The sequence below is a fragment of the Gracilinanus agilis genome, chromosome 4 (genome assembly GCF_016433145.1).
Source record: "Gracilinanus agilis isolate LMUSP501 chromosome 4, AgileGrace, whole genome shotgun sequence".
NCBI classification, from domain to species: domain Eukaryota; kingdom Metazoa; phylum Chordata; class Mammalia; order Didelphimorphia; family Didelphidae; genus Gracilinanus; species Gracilinanus agilis.
Window position 1 is genome coordinate 57,779,303 of NC_058133.1, and position 17,540 is coordinate 57,796,842.

The 17,540-nt window shown below is 38.0% G+C and overlaps 1 protein-coding gene across 3 annotated transcripts in view; it reads left to right on the forward strand.

Annotated features, from left to right (window-relative positions):
- The window catches only part of PBX1 (PBX homeobox 1), a 343,236-nt gene that overhangs the window by 274,078 nt on the left and 51,618 nt on the right, over positions 1–17,540 (forward strand). For all 3 annotated transcript variants that reach the window (XM_044676634.1, XM_044676635.1, XM_044676636.1), the window contains exon 3: positions 5,784–6,028. In XM_044676634.1, the coding sequence (XP_044532569.1) occupies positions 5,784–6,028 (245 nt within the window). The remainder of the gene's footprint in view (positions 1–5,783; positions 6,029–17,540) is intronic.

Genomic DNA, 17,540 nt, shown 5'->3' on the forward strand with positions numbered 1-17,540 from the left:
AAAGAGGAGAGAGAGAGAGAGAGAGAGAGAGAGAGAGAGAGAGAGAGAGAGAGAGAGAGAGAGAGAGAGAGAGAGAGAGAGAGAGAGAGAGAAAGAGAAACTTTCCCAGGCTTTAGTGTATCCTGAGTCATTTCTGTTCCCAAAGAAACTTGCTTGTTTCTAAAAGATAGGAAGATGAGTCTCAGGACAGAAAGAGCTTTTGATCCTTTAGACCCCATAAGACTCAACAACATCCCAACCTTGTTTTAAAAACCTTAAACCTCAAACAAAGAGATCCAAAAAATATTAGTGCCCGTATCTCAGTAATGTTCCATGAGGAGGGTGGAAGCACAAACCATCGCACTTTACCACAATGACGCTCTACTGACCAGCCTCCTCTTTAGGGCTGCCCTACCTGGGGAAGCTCAGGTGTGAGGAACAGGCTTTTAGAACAGTGCATGCCAGGAGGCTCCCCATCCTTCCCCCCCCCCAACAATACCCAGAACACACACACACACACACACACACACACACACATCCTCCTGAGCATCCCTCACACGCCTTAGCTCAGCCCGTGGTCCTTGGTGAAGAAAGAGTTCCCTCTAGCGGACATCCGCTGGACGTGTCTCATTTCTCTAGAGCAGCCGACAAGGACAAAACCTGCACCAAGGCCTTCTCCCTGGAAGTCTGAATGTGCCTTTGGGTCTGGTTTGTTTTTCTCCTTCTGTGAAAAAAGCAGCAGCTCCTCAGTCGCAAGACCTGGCTGTCATTGGCATGACATTCCCTTTCTCTTACAAGTCCTACAGAAGGGCTGGCATGGAGAGCCAGGCTGTAGCAATAAACAGCTGCCTTCCAAAGGGCCAGCAACCATCTCTGTTTCAATTGCACACTTGTCCTGACAAAGGATCCCCTGTGAATGGGGGCGGGCGGGGGGATGCTGTGACACCCCAGGACCGTCTTAAGGACAGGGAGCCTCTCCTCCAGGAATGTGGCTCAGCTGGGTCCAGGCTTTCCTGGCTCATTCCAGACTATCACCACTGAATTCCTTGGAGTTGGCTGATAAAGAATATAAGGAAACGTAGGTGATTCCAAATCCCAGAGCCCATAGGTACTGCACAAACAGAGCACTTGTTCCTTTAACAACCTTGTTTCAGGTCTAGCTGTTGCATTAGGGGATGTGGTTGGGGGGAGGCTCTGGGGGGGGGGGGAGGTGCCAGTGGGGCGCATCAGGGGCGCAGGGTCCTGATCATATGTGATGGTTTCTGGATTAGGTAACAGCTCCGCTGGTTGAAATTGGATCTTGGAGGATGAATGTTAACATCTCTGGTGTCCTGGCGGAAGGTTCATTTGAGTCTTGCATGGTGCTGTAGAGATAAAAAGGAGCTTTTAAATAATCATTTTGTCTCCTCCTCGCCAGAGTGCAGGCTTCCAGCAATAAATAGGTGATATCAGATCTGCTTAGACACATCACCCTTTTCATTTATTTATTTAATGTGGGGAGGATTTTTTTTTAACTCACTAGCCAAACTGATTCAGTGTCAAGGAAGCCCAGTACCCACTTTTCTCTTGGTATATTTGGCTTCAGCTCATTCTGTATGTGTGTGTGTACATGTAATACCTTTTATGCAGCCATTACACACAAGCACCTATTCCATGCACATCAGAGCCAGGCAATTCTTCCTAAAATTTAAAAAAAAAAGCCTCCTTTTATTTAGATTGTCTCTAACCTTTTAAAAAACCTGCATATTTCCATAGCCATTACTTACCTTTTTTCCCCCTTTTCATTAGGATTTCTTAAAATTTGGTAGATTGCTGAGGTCTTTTCTTAAATTTTATTTTACTTTTCTGCCTGTTTTTGTTCTTTTACTTTCTTGGGGTTCTGTTTCATCCCTATATTTTGTCATTTTCTTATTCCAGATTCTGAGTACAGAGGCAGGCAAATTATGCTACAGGACATTAAAATTCTAGCGTGCCAACTTCTTATTGGTAAAATTTAAAAAGAAATAAAATCTAGTGAACCCAAAAGTTTCTTTGTTAGAATATTTGTTTGTGTGAGCCCTAAAATGAGGATTTCACAGCTATTTGATTTTTTTTTGGTTGCCAGAGGTTTTGCTTTCCCCAGCCAGATATAGTGTTTCTACCCTGAACAATGAAATGGAGTCAATATAGAATAGACCTTTAAAAGCTATGGCAGCCCAGAGAATTTTGCAGAAATACATGTTTCTGTGTAAGGTGAACCCTATGCATCATGACATCCTTGTTTCTGAGTTTACAGTGATGCCTGAATTTAAAGGAATATTTGGTCTGATCTCAGAAACTTTCATATTAATGCTATATGCTATACAGCAGATTTTTCATTATAAAAGCAAATGAACATTTACTAAGTAAAAAGAAATACCAATAAACCATGTAAACAGAAGTCTTCTTCCTTGAACAAATCATTAGCATAGAGTGACAAGGGATTGTTGTGCTCTGATGTCAAGTGTTTGGGCTTGATTCAATTTTTTTTTCTTCCTTAGTTCTAAGGATTAATATTCAGTCAATGGTGAATGATATTTAATTTCTTTTTAAGAGAAAATATTTTTTAACTATTAATTCATCATGGGATGTTAGAAATGCCAGGGTGAGAATATAATCAACTAGAATATATGTACAAAATATTGTCAAAGGGTACCATTTTCATAGTACCCCAATGCATACATGGTTTAATCTGTTTCATTGGTACCTACAACAATGCAGATTACAAACCATCATGGCACTCCATCTTTTGTGACCATTAATCTCGGCTTCCCATAAAATTCCCCGTACTGGGTCCACCCAACAGGAAAGGCAAGGAACTTTTTCTTATAGTCTTTGGACATTTTGTGGAAACCAGTGGAACGTGAGGACTTGGCTATTCATCACTTTGGTTGGGTCAGCATGGCATGGCAGACTGCCAGATTTAGAACCATTTATATTGGAAGCCCACATCTGCCAGTTACTTTTTTTGTACCATATACTTTCTGTGTGACTTTGGGAAAAATATATAACCTCTCTGGACCTCAGTCTCCTCATCAATAAAACGATATGGCTGGACTAGGTAAACTCAAAGATCCCTTCCGGCTGTAGATTTAGAATTCTGTGACATTCCTTTTGAGTCATACTTTTCTTTTCTCCCTTAACTCACACAAAAAAGTTTTCGAGACTTTTTATGGGTTTCCTTCCTTTAAAAAAAATAGAAAAAAAAACCCTAAGGACTTTCCATTAGAAACATAGACATCACTTCCATTGCTGCTGAATACGTGTCCAGAGGAGAGAGGAACAGGGAACTACTGCTGAATGTCTGTGAGTGTTTGTGTGTCTGGCCGGGAGGGTATCTTTTGCATACTCGAGTCTCATATAGATTTCTTCATATTTTTCTTTTCCATGGTTCTTTGTCAGTTGGCTGTTATTTGTCTGTTTCTTACCTCCTTCCTTTCCCTTCCAGATGGACAAGGTCACTGCTCTCTTTTCCTTTAAAATAAGTGAAAGAGAATTGCCTAAGGTCTTCCCCCACCCCCTTCCATTATAAGCAGGGAGCATGTGTGAACAGTTGTAGTCAGCCTGGTCCTTTAAATGATGTAATGCCCTAAATAGCTCAGTTTCTCTTCCCATTGGGTTCACATTTATTTTCTCAGGGATAGTCTTGTGGAGATGACCTTTTTAGGTTTTAGAGATACATAGAATTGGAAAGAACCTTTTAGGGCTCAACAGATGTATGCTACCCCTCAAATACTTTTGTGATTTTTTCCAGCGTGACCTGGAAATAGCAGCCATCCTATCCCTGCATCCCCAGCTCATTACCCCAAAATACATTGAGTAATTTGGACTCTAGCCATCATCCTCCTAGAAACTTAAAAGCTGGCTTATTATAGTCTCTCTCTCTCTCTCTCTCTCTCTCTCTCTCTCTCTCTCCCCCTTTTTCTCTTCCCCCTGCTTTCTCTCTCCTCAAACAAATGAATAACCCTCATTTTCTCATTGTATAATCTGTTCCTGTGCATTCTCTTAATAAGAATTTGGCTACTACACAAAAGCTATGGTTTAAGGCATATTGTATGCAAGTTGCACATAAAATAAAGGGGAAGATATAGATCTTACAGTATTTGTGGCAGCACTTTTGTAGAAGAAAAAAAGGAAAAAGTCTTTTTCTCCCTTTTTTAAAAGTTGGGTAATGTCTGAATATATTGTGACACATGAATATAATAGAATTTTGTTGTACCACTAGGAACCACAGATATGAGGAATTTGGAGAAACAGAAAGCCTTATTAGGATTGTAGTACATAGGATCATGACTCTCCCCCAGATGTCTTGTTTTTCTTCTGAACTCTTGTATTGTGAAAAATGGCTTATACAAGATTTCACTTCCACTATCAGGACATGGGGGCTGACTACTCACTATGCTGAGATTTCTCCACCCTGGATAGGTCCTTGTGCATTATTTGAGTGACTCCATTTTGATCATTGTCAAGTTGGAAATGTATATTTTATATTAAAAGAGTCTTAATAGATGTGAAATAAGTGAACTCGTTGACATGAGCATTCCCTCCATCAGTGCTGATTGCAACCCATCATGACACCTTCTTATGCTTTACAATTCATAACCTAGTTATAGTGTAGCTCCTTTCTCTAGGGAAGATATTCTCAACAGGCTAAAGACTTTTCTGTGCCCATTCACAGTTCAGGGCAAGAAGTAACAAGGATTTTGTTTTAACCCTTTCCTTCCATCTTAGAATCAATATTCTTTATTGGTTCTATGACAGAATAGTCATAAGGGTTAAGCAATTGAGATTAAGTGACTTGCCCAGGGTCCCACAACTAAGAAATGTCTGGAGTCAGATTTCAACCCAGAATCTCCAGTCTCTAAGCCTGGCTCTCAATCCACTGAACCACCCAGCTATCCCTCTCAGGCTGTCTTTTGTTACTTCTTGCTCTCACTCCCTGACTGATTTGCTTCCATTTTGGGTCCCTTATGTCAACAAAACAAGGCAGCGAGCATTCATTAAATATTTACAATATGGAAGGTACTTAGCTTTTTGCTCTTAAATAAAGTTAAAATTTAGCAGAAAATTTAAACAAAGAGTTCTAAATCATAATTATAGCTAACATTTCTATATTGCTTACTGTGTGCCAGATACTGTGCTAAGCACTTCCCAATGATTCTCTCATCTGATCCTCACAACAACCCTGTGAGGTAGGTGCTAATATCGTCCCCATTTTACAGATGAGGAAACTGAGGCAGGTGGACTTATTTAAGTAGAACTATTTCTTGAAATGAAAATTGGAAGGCATTCAGATATCAGAGGAATTGATATGAAGGGAAAATGCACACATGATCTAAGGTGTGTTTCTTTCTTTGTACATTGGCCATTTCTAAGATGCTGATATTTTTAGTTAGTTGCTTAATGACGCCGACCTTTTCCTTGAATTACTATTAACAAAAGCTAACTATTAATAACTGCCAACACTTACATAAAGTGCTTTAAGGTTTGAGGAGTGCTTTGTACATGCTGCTTCATTCCTCACAACATCCAATATGTGCTCCAGATCAGGAAACTGATGCTGATAGAGATTCAGTGGCTTGCCTCCTTTTTTGGTTCCTTATGGCAAGACAACAATGCAGGGCTATAAGCTTTCATTAAATGCTCATTGGTGGGTCATATCACTTGTAAACAAAGGTGGGATTTGAACTAAAGTCTCCCAGACTCAAGGTCTTCACTGTCTTCACTGAGCCACTGAGCCCCTATTAAGCTATTCATCTTTTCCCATTTTGTGTGTCTTCTTACAGTGTTGAGTATCCGAGGAGCCCAGGAAGAGGAGCCAACGGACCCCCAGCTGATGCGATTGGACAACATGCTGTTGGCAGAGGGGGTAGCAGGGCCTGAGAAGGGGGGAGGATCTGCAGCGGCAGCAGCGGCAGCGGCGGCATCCGGGGGAGCTGGCTCAGATAACTCTGTCGAGCATTCCGACTACAGAGCCAAACTCTCACAAATCCGACAGATCTACCATACAGAACTGGAGAAATATGAACAGGTACCCTCAGCCACTCACTTGTTGCTCTCTCTGGTCCGTTTAGACTAGAGGATGATAGGATAGAAGTCAAAGGATAAAAATGTGGGCCAAATATCTCAAGTAGGATCAAGGGAACGAAAACTCCTCATCCTCATCAGGGAATTAGGAGGGATGGGGAGAAGTTGCTGAGAGCAGATTCTTGACTCCTTAGAAAGAAAAATGCCAAAACAATGAAAACCTCTCCAGTACAGTAGATTATTTTGAGGGGATAGAAATCACTGATTACTGGGGTCCTCTAAACTGAGTTTAAAAATGACGAAATCACAGCATATTGGGGCTTGAAGGAACCCTCCAGGCAGGCAGGCAAAATGCATTCATTAAATTCTTGCTAATTGCCAGATACTGGGCTAGTTAGTGTTAGAAACCAAACCTAGCTCCACTGACTCCATGTCCAAGGCTCCTTCCATGATTCTACACTTCTGCCTCCTTTTTTGATGTGTGATTCTTCATGACCCCATGGAAAGCATGCCAGGTCCTTCTATCTTCCACCATCTCTCAAAATCTATCTAAGTTCATGTTTGTTGTTTCCATGACACTCTCTATCCATGTCATCTTCTGTCATCCCCTTTTTCTCTTGCCTTCACTTTCCCAACATCAGGTTCTTTTCCAGTGAATCTCATCTTATTACATGGTCCAAGTCGTTAAGTTTCAGCTCCAATGTTTGACCTTCCAGTGAATGTCTGAACTAATTTCTTTATGTATTGGCTGATTTGATCTCCTTCACGTCCAAGGAACTGAATAGAAAATTTCTATTCAGGTATCAATCAGACTAGATGACTTCTGAGAACATTTCCAGTTCTGATAATCTGTGATAACATGGCTTATGCATAGGGGTCTGAGGTCCCACTCCCCTTGCTAGAAAACTATGCTTAGATCACTTGCTCTGCTGCTCACTTCCTTCCCTCTACCAAAGTCCCATCTCTGAGAAACAAGGATCCATGTAGTAGCCTGTCTTCTGCAGATCAAGTCAGACTAGTGATTGTTCAAAATTTGTTCAAAGTGATTGATCTAAGGCATGGTGAATGATAGACTCTCCCTCCCCACCCCATCCCACTGCCATCACACTGGAGGTAATTTTGTTTTTGTTTTTGTTTTATTTAGAATACACTTGTATTTGTGAATGTAGTTCCATAGTATAATGAAAATAACGTTAGTAGTGGACCCAGAGTATTTAAGCTCAGTTTACCAGCAGCACCTCAGTGCCACCTGGTCATTTGATCTCTATGATCCCCAATTTTCTCATCTATATATTAAAGGGACTGTCCTAGATGACCTCTGCGATCCCTTCTAGATCTAAGCCTATGGTTCCATCATCTTATATTTTATCTGATTTTGAAGAACATACTTGTTTTAGTTCAGGGAAATTTGTTCATGCCTCCTGAGTCCATTTCTCCTAATATTTCAGGATTTTGTATGTAGTAAAGTAAGGTACAATTAAGGCCTTAATCTAAAATACTAAAACATGTTGTAAAAATATTTATGTATTTATGCATTTGTATAAATTATGTAATGCCATGAAAAGGGCACTGGACTTGGAGTTAGGAAATATGGATTCTAGTCCTAGCTCTATTTCTTTGTTACTGGAGCAAGTAACTTTGCCTCATCTCTAAAATGGGGTTAATCATGAAAGCATATATGATCTCTGTGGATTGTTGTGAGAAAATCATATCTTAACCTGTAAAGCACTTCTTGGTGCTTATGGGATCTCACCCAGGCTAGAAGTATAGCAGCTGCTTATTGGCCTTATCCTACTACTGATTGGCATAGTAGATTCAGCCTACCAATTCACCCCTTTTTAGATAGGCTGGTACCATTCTTCTACTCAACTTCTGTACCTAGGAGTTTGTCATATTGGTGCCTTACTCTAGATACTTAATTGGTTCTCATATTGGTGCCTTACTCTAGATACTTAACTGGTTCTCATATTGGTGCCATATTGGTGCCTTACTCTAGATACTTAATTGGTTCTCATATTGGTGTCATATTGGTGCCTTACTCTAGATACTTAACTGGTTCTCATATTGGTGCCATATTGGTGCCTTACTCTAGATACTTAATTGGTTCTCACCCCATTGCAGCTCATAACTGTCAAACTCAAGGGATCTACCAACCTCAGTCTTCCAAGTAGTAGCAAGTACCATTACACCTGACTATTGTTGCTATTACTGACTGAAGGCTAATTCCTATAGAGTCATCTTCGTATGTTATCCTTTTGACCACTGTGACTCTGGACAAGCCAATTTCCATATATATATATATATATATATCTTATTTTCCTCATTTGTAAAATGAAAGAGTTGGACTAGATGATCTCTAAGGTCCTTTCCAGCTCTTCAGTTTTTAATTCTTTTGTCTAATGTAAAGATGTATTGTGAATCTCTTCTATTGTTATAAGCAAGCCTATACTCTGGGTACTATCTTTATCTACTGACCAGTATTTTATCAAGATTCCACTGGCCTAATGAATCTATTTATCAAATACAGAATACTCTAAGAAATATAAACAGACTTAATGTACTAGGAGAACATCAGTTATATTGCCTTTCAGATTGTAGATTTTAAAATTAATATCCAGTACGCCAAATATTATGTTTAATAAGATTTATTAAATTTAACCTGAAGCAAAAGGGAAACTAAAGAAAGGCTAGCATCCAGAGAGGAGCTCACCCAAGCCACTCATGTGGAAGAGAGAGCCACAGGGAGGAGACCCCGAAACTATATACAAACAACGTAACAGCTCACATACATGAAAGGGAAAAGGACTTTTGGGAGATGGAGTCCAAGGATTCAAGATTCTAATTAATACAAGATGACAGTTTTGTGAACACATACAAAGGCATCAGTGGTGTAGTAGAAATGGCTGAAAATCTGGATTTAAAACCTGCCTCTGCTACTCAATACCTTTCTGACTTCTGTTTTAATTTCTATAAAATTAAGGGATTGGGCTAAATAATCTCTGAAGCCCTCAACCTATACATAAAATATAGTATTGTCATAATTTCCCATACTCTTTTTCTTCATTGTTTTAATTGTCACATTGAGATTGTTTGCTTTTAAGACAAAAGAGGGTAAAAAATGATATAAGTAAAAAAATCTTCTGCCATCTAGAAAGTGCCAATCTCTTTTTAGGATGAAAGACAACTTAATAGGAATTTTAAAATTTAAAATAGAAATAGATATTTTAAAATTTAAAGTGGATAAAGTACCTTTATTCTCTCTCAGCTAAACCTGAAATGGATTTTCTGAAAATGTCCTTCTTGCATATGTAAAAAAAAATCAATTGAATTTTTGGGAAAAAAAAACCCTTGTAATTTTCCATCCCAAAGAAGGGTATTTTCCTTTAGGATATAAAAAGAGAGAAAATAAGTACAAAGGTTTTTCACTTCTTTTTAGAAGAGAATATTTTCTTTTTATCTTTGTGGTATAATACAGAATGTTGATTAAAAGACATCTCCCTTGAGCCTCAAGGAATGCTTGGGGATAAAATAAGCTACAAATTTCTGACATCACTGGTAGCAACACTCCTCCATTGGCTGAGTGATTTTGAGTGGAATATAGAGACATTCTCTTGATACTCTTGAGTGTCCAAAATATATTATTTTCTCATCATGAATCAGAAATCGGAAGATTGTTTCTTTGGGAGTATACTACGGATTGCCCAGTCAGAAGGAAGAAATAGATGAATTCTGGAAGCAGTTCATAAGTTCGGCATTGAGACAGAATGGAATAACATTGGGAGACCTTAGATATTTGAACTTCTGCTAGGTTGTTGCAAAAACCAGAGGAATAAATCAAATCTTCACTCACCTCAATGGTGATTTAATTATTCAAAAAGTTGAAGACATGAATGAAATGACTATTTTCATGTTGGTTCTCTTCATAAGAAGGAATTTTTTGCCAAGATTGAAATGATAAGAAACTTGAGGAAGAAGCAACCATTTAATTTCATCTAGAATTCATGATAAATAAGAGGGGAAAATCTGGATATTGTCTGATCTGTACTCTGGCTCTGGGTGGGGTGGGGGAGAGTAAATTTCCAAAAATTTGAAAGAAAGGATTATAGGTTCCTTTTCCCTGAATTTTGACAGAGGAAATTAGCCCAAGAGGGAAGGAATGCTTTATGCAACAACATTACAAGTAGGAGATAAGTGGGGAACAGTTTGAAAAAGGTCAGGGGGAACGTGGGCCTAGAAACTAACCCCTAGAGTCCTGGGACTCCAATCTATGGCCCCTGAAGAACCATACTCAGGATTCTTTTGCTTTGATTTTTTCAAGGTTTTTCTTCTGTTTCCTTTTGAGGAAATTCACATTGGCTGAAGCACAGTACTTTGTCCTAAACATGGAGTTTTTGGGAAACTCATTTCTTATCTCCTTTTTCCTTAAGAAAAAAATCCTGTCTCTAGTCTTTGTTAGCTCACTGTATGATTAAAATTACCTCATTGTTCAATAACTTCCACCATGATCATGGAAAGGCAGGAATCTAAAGAGATTAATATGGTTGTATGGGGAGTTTACTAATTAATTTGGAAGAGACATGTACTAAAGAGGAGAGAAAAAACTCATATTTCAAAGAAGGTATGGAAGAGTGGTAGCATCCTATAAGAGCATCACGAACAATAACACAGAATGAGCTTGCTTTGCAATGAATGCAAAGATTTCATTACAAAAAGAAAAAAGAAAAATAAATAGAAACTTTTTAGCTATGAGGGGAGCAAGAAGAATCAGGAAGTGATGGGACTGATGCTTGCCAAGGATGGAAAGAGTCTAATAGATGAAGAAGAAATAACATTTGAGAAAACTTTACATCTCTTCTTTGCTTCTTTTTTACCCCTCAAGTTAGAACGGTCTTCAGAGTATAAAATATAGAAGAGAACTGGAATAGGGAATCAGAACCTAAAGTTCATCAATTCATTTATAAGCAAATAGTACAAATGGTGCTAACACTTCATACTTGTCCTATTTATTTGTTAGATGCTGGGAATACAGGGATGAGAAATGCTATGGTTTCTTCCTTAAGAGAACTTACAGTGTGTATACCAATGAGGGACAGTGTAGAACACGTTAAAATACAATAGTGGCAAAGGATAGGTGGAGACAAGGTATGGCAAGAAAATTTGAAGATAGAAAGAAGACTTCTATATGAAGAAAAACTTGATGGAGGTGACAACTGAGTTGAGCTCTGAAGGAAGAGAAGAATTTCAGGGAGCAGAGTTGAAGAAGGTCCTTCAAGGCATGGGCTAGAGAGGTCCAGGCAGGAGAATGGACTCCAAGATTAAACTACTACTCAGTATAGTGTGACTGGAAAATAAATATTTCTAAAGGGAATCACGATATAATGTTAGAAATGTAGGATAGAATCAGATTAGTGAGTGTTTCTAATATTAGGCTAAGAAGTTTATATTTATCTAGCCAGGCTATGTTTTGGAAGTTTCCGAGCCAAAGAATGTTCTAGATTCATTGATTAGGAAAGTCATTTTGGAAGTCATATGAAGGATGAGTTGGAGGGGAAGAAAGATTGAAGTCCAGCAGACCAGTTAGAATTAAATAACAGTAGTAAAAGGTGATGAGAGTCTGGACTAAGATCATGGCAATGTGAAGGAAATGGGTGGAGTTATTGTAGAGGGAGAGTTAATGAGATTTAACATCTGTGTGACTATTGGTTTTGAAAGAGAGGAAATAGTCAAAGATGGCTTAGATGTTTTAAGCCTAAGTGATTGAGAGAATGGTTGTGTCATGAAAAAAAAAAAAAGGACATTTGGGAAGGGTGGATTATTTTGGAGATGATGGTAATGAGTTCATTTTGAGAACTTTTGAGTTGGAGATGCTAACAGGACCTTGAAGTGGAGACATCCAGGATACAATTGTCAATGCCCTGAAGCACCAGAGAAATGTTGGAATTGCGTGTGTAGATTGAGGAGTCATTTGCAAAGAAAATATCATCAGAGCCAAGAGAGTAACTGAAATCGCCAAAGGGGAGAGAAATAGAGAGAAGATGAGATGAAGACAGATGGTTAAAGAATACCCATGGTTGGGAAGAAGATGGAAGAAGATGTATCTGGAAGAAAACTAAGGAAAATCGGACAGGTAGGATGAGGACCATAAGAAGAAGGATAAGTCAAAAGCAAAGAAAGGAAAGTATATCTAGAAGGAGAGGCTGCTCAGCAGTTTTTGGCAAAGGCTACATAAAGGTCAAAGAAGATGCCAACTCATCAGTGACCTTAGAGAGGGAGGCTTCATTTTCTTGGTTAGGTCAGAAGTTATATTGCTGAGCATTTGGACTGTCAATCTGACCTTTGTTTTCAGCTCCCATTTTGCAGCAAATGATGTGAGCATGAGGAAAGCAAAGGGGATGCCTTTCCTATTTGTCCAATGCCAGGTATTGATATTAGATTGGAAATATGTATGTGTGTGATATAACATGGAAAAACCCAGAATTCTGGGTGAGGCTTGACCCTATATCTTGCAGGAATTCCACTCTGCTATTTTCCATGTTAGAGTATGTATTCAATACAGAATAATATAATATCTGTATTTATATTTAAGTACAATTTGCCAGTAACTAGAGCTGGCCAGCCTCTAAATTTAAATTCTCTACACCATTCTCATGCTAATGTCTATTTCTTTAAAAAGTCATTCTTCTAAAAATAGCAATAGTTTACATTGCTGACTCACTGTACAGTTTACAAAATGCCCTACCTTCATGGTTTTCATTTATAGATACCCAGAGAGGCAGGCCCATTAGGCACCATAATGGGGAATGCTTCAATCATTTCAAACCTGTTCATGAGTGAACCCCTTAATGATAAGGACACAACTCAAGTATAATTCTTTTTATATATATATATATATATATATTTTAAACCCTTAACTTCTGTGTATTAGTTCCTTGGTGGAAGAGTGGTAAGGGTAGGCAATGGGGGTCAAGTGACTTGCCCAGGGTCACACAGCTGGGAAGTGTCTGAGGTCGGATTTGAACCTAGGACCTCCCGTCTCTAGGCCTGGCTCTCAATCCACTGAGCTACCCAGCTGCCCCCTCAAGTATAATTCTTGTAGGAAAACTTTCCTGATATCCATCACTGCTGGTTCCCTTTCTCTCAAACCATTTTATCTTTATTTCTGTTTGTTCTAACTATTCTAATTTTGTCCTTATTATCCATGTCAGAATGTCAGAATTTTTGATTAGTGATTATTTCATGTTATATTTGTATCACTCACTTCTGGCACGGGACCTGAGACTTAATAAATGGTTGTTGATTCATTAATTGAATAAAATGTAAGCTTCCTGAGGACAGAGACAGTTTACTTTTTGTCTTTGTATCCTCAGCACTCAGCACAGTGCTTTGCAAATAGTTTTTGTTGTTATTTAATAATTTTTCAGTGCTATCTGACTTTTCTGTACTCCTTGTGGGATTTTCTTGGCAAAGATAATGGAGTCATTTGCTATTCCCTTCTCCAGCTCATTTTACAGAAGAGGAAACTGAGACAAACAGGGTTAAGTAACTTGCCCAGGGTCACCTAGCTAGTAAGTGTCTGAAGCTGGATTTGAACTCAAGAAGAGGAGTCTTCCTGACTCCAGACTCAGCATCCTACCCATTGTGCCATATAGATATCCTTGAAAATAAATGGTTGAATTGAGTCAGTTGACCATGTCTTCAGATGTTGTGCTTGGATCATAATGTGTTGTTAGATGCATAAGAGCTGATCCATAATAGTAATGTTGTTGAACATAATAAATTCAAAAATGCAGATGAGCTGTGCTGTTTACAGGCTACTTGGTAAACGGCATACCTGCCTGTATCTTCTTCATTTTTCAACAGTTTTTCAGAGGATCTTGTTTTCTGGGAGGAAGTGCTGTGCTGGAAGAGTTAAAATGCCACCATAATTTTTGGCCATGTCTGTATGAAAAGACCTAACTGACAGTTCTTTGATTGATTCTCCACCTCTCCCCGCCCCCCCCCAATCCCAAGGGCAAATTGATTGGATGGTGACATCATTAGGTACCACTATCACTGCTTTGGAAGAATGTGGGAACCAAACCCTGAATCAGCCTTTGTTTCATCATGGGGTAATTCTATAAAGGACGTATCTTCTGAAGACTTCCATTGGCATGATTTTATTCATTACAGAAGGTCTAGGTATTACTACAACCTTGTCTCCTAAATTTGCAGGGCTAGGCATGTTGTATTTATTACACATACATACATACATACATACATACATACATACACCACACACACAAAACTAATGTGTGCTCACTATTTACTTGTTTGGGTACATTTTGATTCTCCCAATAAACTATAAGCTCCTTGAGGGCAGGAGCCATTTTCTTTTTTTCTTTGTGACTTGTAGCAGAATACCTGATAAAATGGATTTTTCCTAAATGATTATTTTTAAATTCATGATAACATTAATCAGAAGGAAATAGAAAAATTTAATCTCTTACCACTCAAAAAATGCCATACCAAAAAATTATTTATGTAGTAAGTATTTGTGATATGAGCTAGGTGGCACAATAGATGGAGCCTTGGACCTGGAGTCAGGAATATCTTCTTTAGTTTCCTTATCTGTAAAATGGGGATAATAATAATCACCTAGTGGTTGTAAGAACTGATTAAATCCTTACTTTATCATCCTTAAAACAGAATATAAATCTTCATAATCCTTAAAATACTAGGCTAATGCTAGCTACTATTATTAAATAGAAATCAGAATATATATTCATATGCTTATTAAATTTATATAATAGATATAGTTGTCTATTTATTGATATATCTATATGTGCACATATGTGTGTCAGAATATATGCACTCATGTATGTATATTAAATATACTATATGTTCATCTTTTTACAGATGGATTTATATATATACTTGTATATGTCTGAATATATATAGTCACACACATTAAGTATGTAAACAGGTATATATTTACACATGTAAATATATAATATTTATATAATATAATAATAAATATAATAAATATATAAAACCAGTATATATTTATATGCGTCTCCAAATATATGCACACACCTATCAAATACATAATACATGCAGTTGCATATTCATAGTTGTATTTATATATGTGTGTCTCAGAATATATGTACACACATATTAAATATATAAACATTTATATTTATAGATATATCTGTTATATACATATATGTGTCTCAGAATAGATATTCATACACATTATATATATATGTAAATATAGTTATATATTTAAAAATGTGTCTATATATACATGTGTGTATCTCAAAATGTATATTCACACATATTAAACATATAATATATATTTGTATATTTACAGTTATATTTATATATAATATATGTGTCTAAGAATATACATTCACACAACTATGCAAAATATGAATTTATAGATACATATATTATCTCAGAATATGCATACTCACATGTATTAAATATATAAAATATATTTATATATCTACAAATTTATCTCTCTGTATACATATATATCTCAGAATACATATACTCACACATTAAATATACAAAACATTTATATATTTATAGATATATTTCTATAGATGCATATGTATCGCAGAATACATATGAACACACATTAAATATACAAAACATTTATATATTTGTAGATATATTTCTGTAGATACATATGTATCTAAGAATATATATAATTCACACATTAAATATACAAAACATTCATATAGTTACAGATGTACTTATGTATCTCCGAATACATATGCTCACACATTACACATATAAAACATTTACAGATGTATTTATATACATACATGTATATCTAAGAATATATAATTCATACGTTAAATATACAAAGCATTTATATAGTCACCGATGTATCTACATACATACATATGTGTCTTTAAACACGGACACATACTTGAGTAGAATATTAGATGAAAATGAAAAAGACACAAATTTGAATCCTTTCTCAGATACTCATTAATTCTGTGTGACAACAAATAAGTTCTGTGAGGCTTCATAGCTAGAACTTTCTCATCTGTAAAATGGGGATGCTGATTGCCCTTCCTACCTCCCAGGGCTGTTGTTAGACAAGCAAACCATAAAGTAGTCTATAAAAGGGAAGTAAGAAAGACCTAAGAGTCGTTCGTTGCTCATTTTTGGAACCCAGCCCAGGCACATTCAGGGTACACAGCCACTCAGATTTCATTAGATAATTCCAACAATAAATAGTTAAATTACTTTTGCCCTCAAGAATCCGGCAGCCGAGGCGACTTCTAAATCTGCCTAACTTGCCGCCAGGGTGTGGTTTAGGTCCTGGGAAAATCTGGGTCATTCTGTTCCGTCCATCCAAAGTGGACACGGGACTCTCCGCCGCTTTCTACTGTGTGTTCCTTAGCAGCTGGTAAACAGCTGTTGTGGTCCACCTCAGCAGTGGGGGAAATGACTCCTCTGTCTGCCGTCGGGAGGGCTCAGTACTGAAAAGCCCTGAATAAACATCAGATATTGTGAGTATTTTTATTCACCGTAATGAAGTACATTATTATTAGCCAAGAACTGGGGCTTCCCAGCTGAGAGCTGGGGCACTGTACAATATCGCCTTGCACGCAGCCCCTCCTCCCATTGAGCCCCTACGAGGTGGGGAAGCTGCTGCTCAGCATGGAGCTGCATTTCCCCAGAAAAGGGGGCTGGGATGCCCACTGCGTGCCTCCCCTCCCCTTGATCTCCACCCCCCTGGCCTCATAGAATCTTAGCCAAGTTACTGCCAGGTTTCATTTCCGCCTTTTTGTGTTATTCAGGCGGAGGAGGGGAGCAGGGAGAAGCTAATAATAATACCTTATATTTATATGGCACTTTTCTCTAAGGAGATCAAAGTGCTGTGTAGACATGATCTCATTCATCTTCACAATATCCCAGCAAAGTAGGGAGGAGGCAATTATTATTACCACCACTTTGCCAAGAAGAAAACGGAGACTTAGTGAAGTATCCCCAAGGTGGATGGATGGATTAGTGAGGTAGTGGTAAGTAGTAAAGATTTTGAAAGAGTCTTTTTATGAGGTGATCAGAGTGCTTTCACATAGATTTTTTTAAGTGGCCTTCAGGGCATCCCCAGGGTCCACTGGTATCCTCCTCCCTGCAGATGAGGTAGGAACGGTTACCTCCCCATTTTATAGATGGAGAAAGTAAGGTGCCGAGGAATGAAATTACCTGTTTATGGATCCTCGGATCCCCCCAGAAGAAAGAATTAAAAATTGCATCTTCAGACTCTTCTGTTCGAGTGTCAGTTGATAGTCTTGTCTTCCTCTCTTCATTTGGGGGTTAACACAGTTTTGGGGTGTTGGTGAGAAATGAGTAAGCGGCAGGTGTGTAAAAAGGTTTTCACTGATGGTAAAGAGTTTAGTGAATAGTAATCATGTGTGTGAAACTACTATTACTTAAAAACCAGTGAATTTAAGGATCTCAAAGTACACCCTTCCAACAAACCCAATTCGTTTTAAAAAAAAAAAAAACAAACAAAC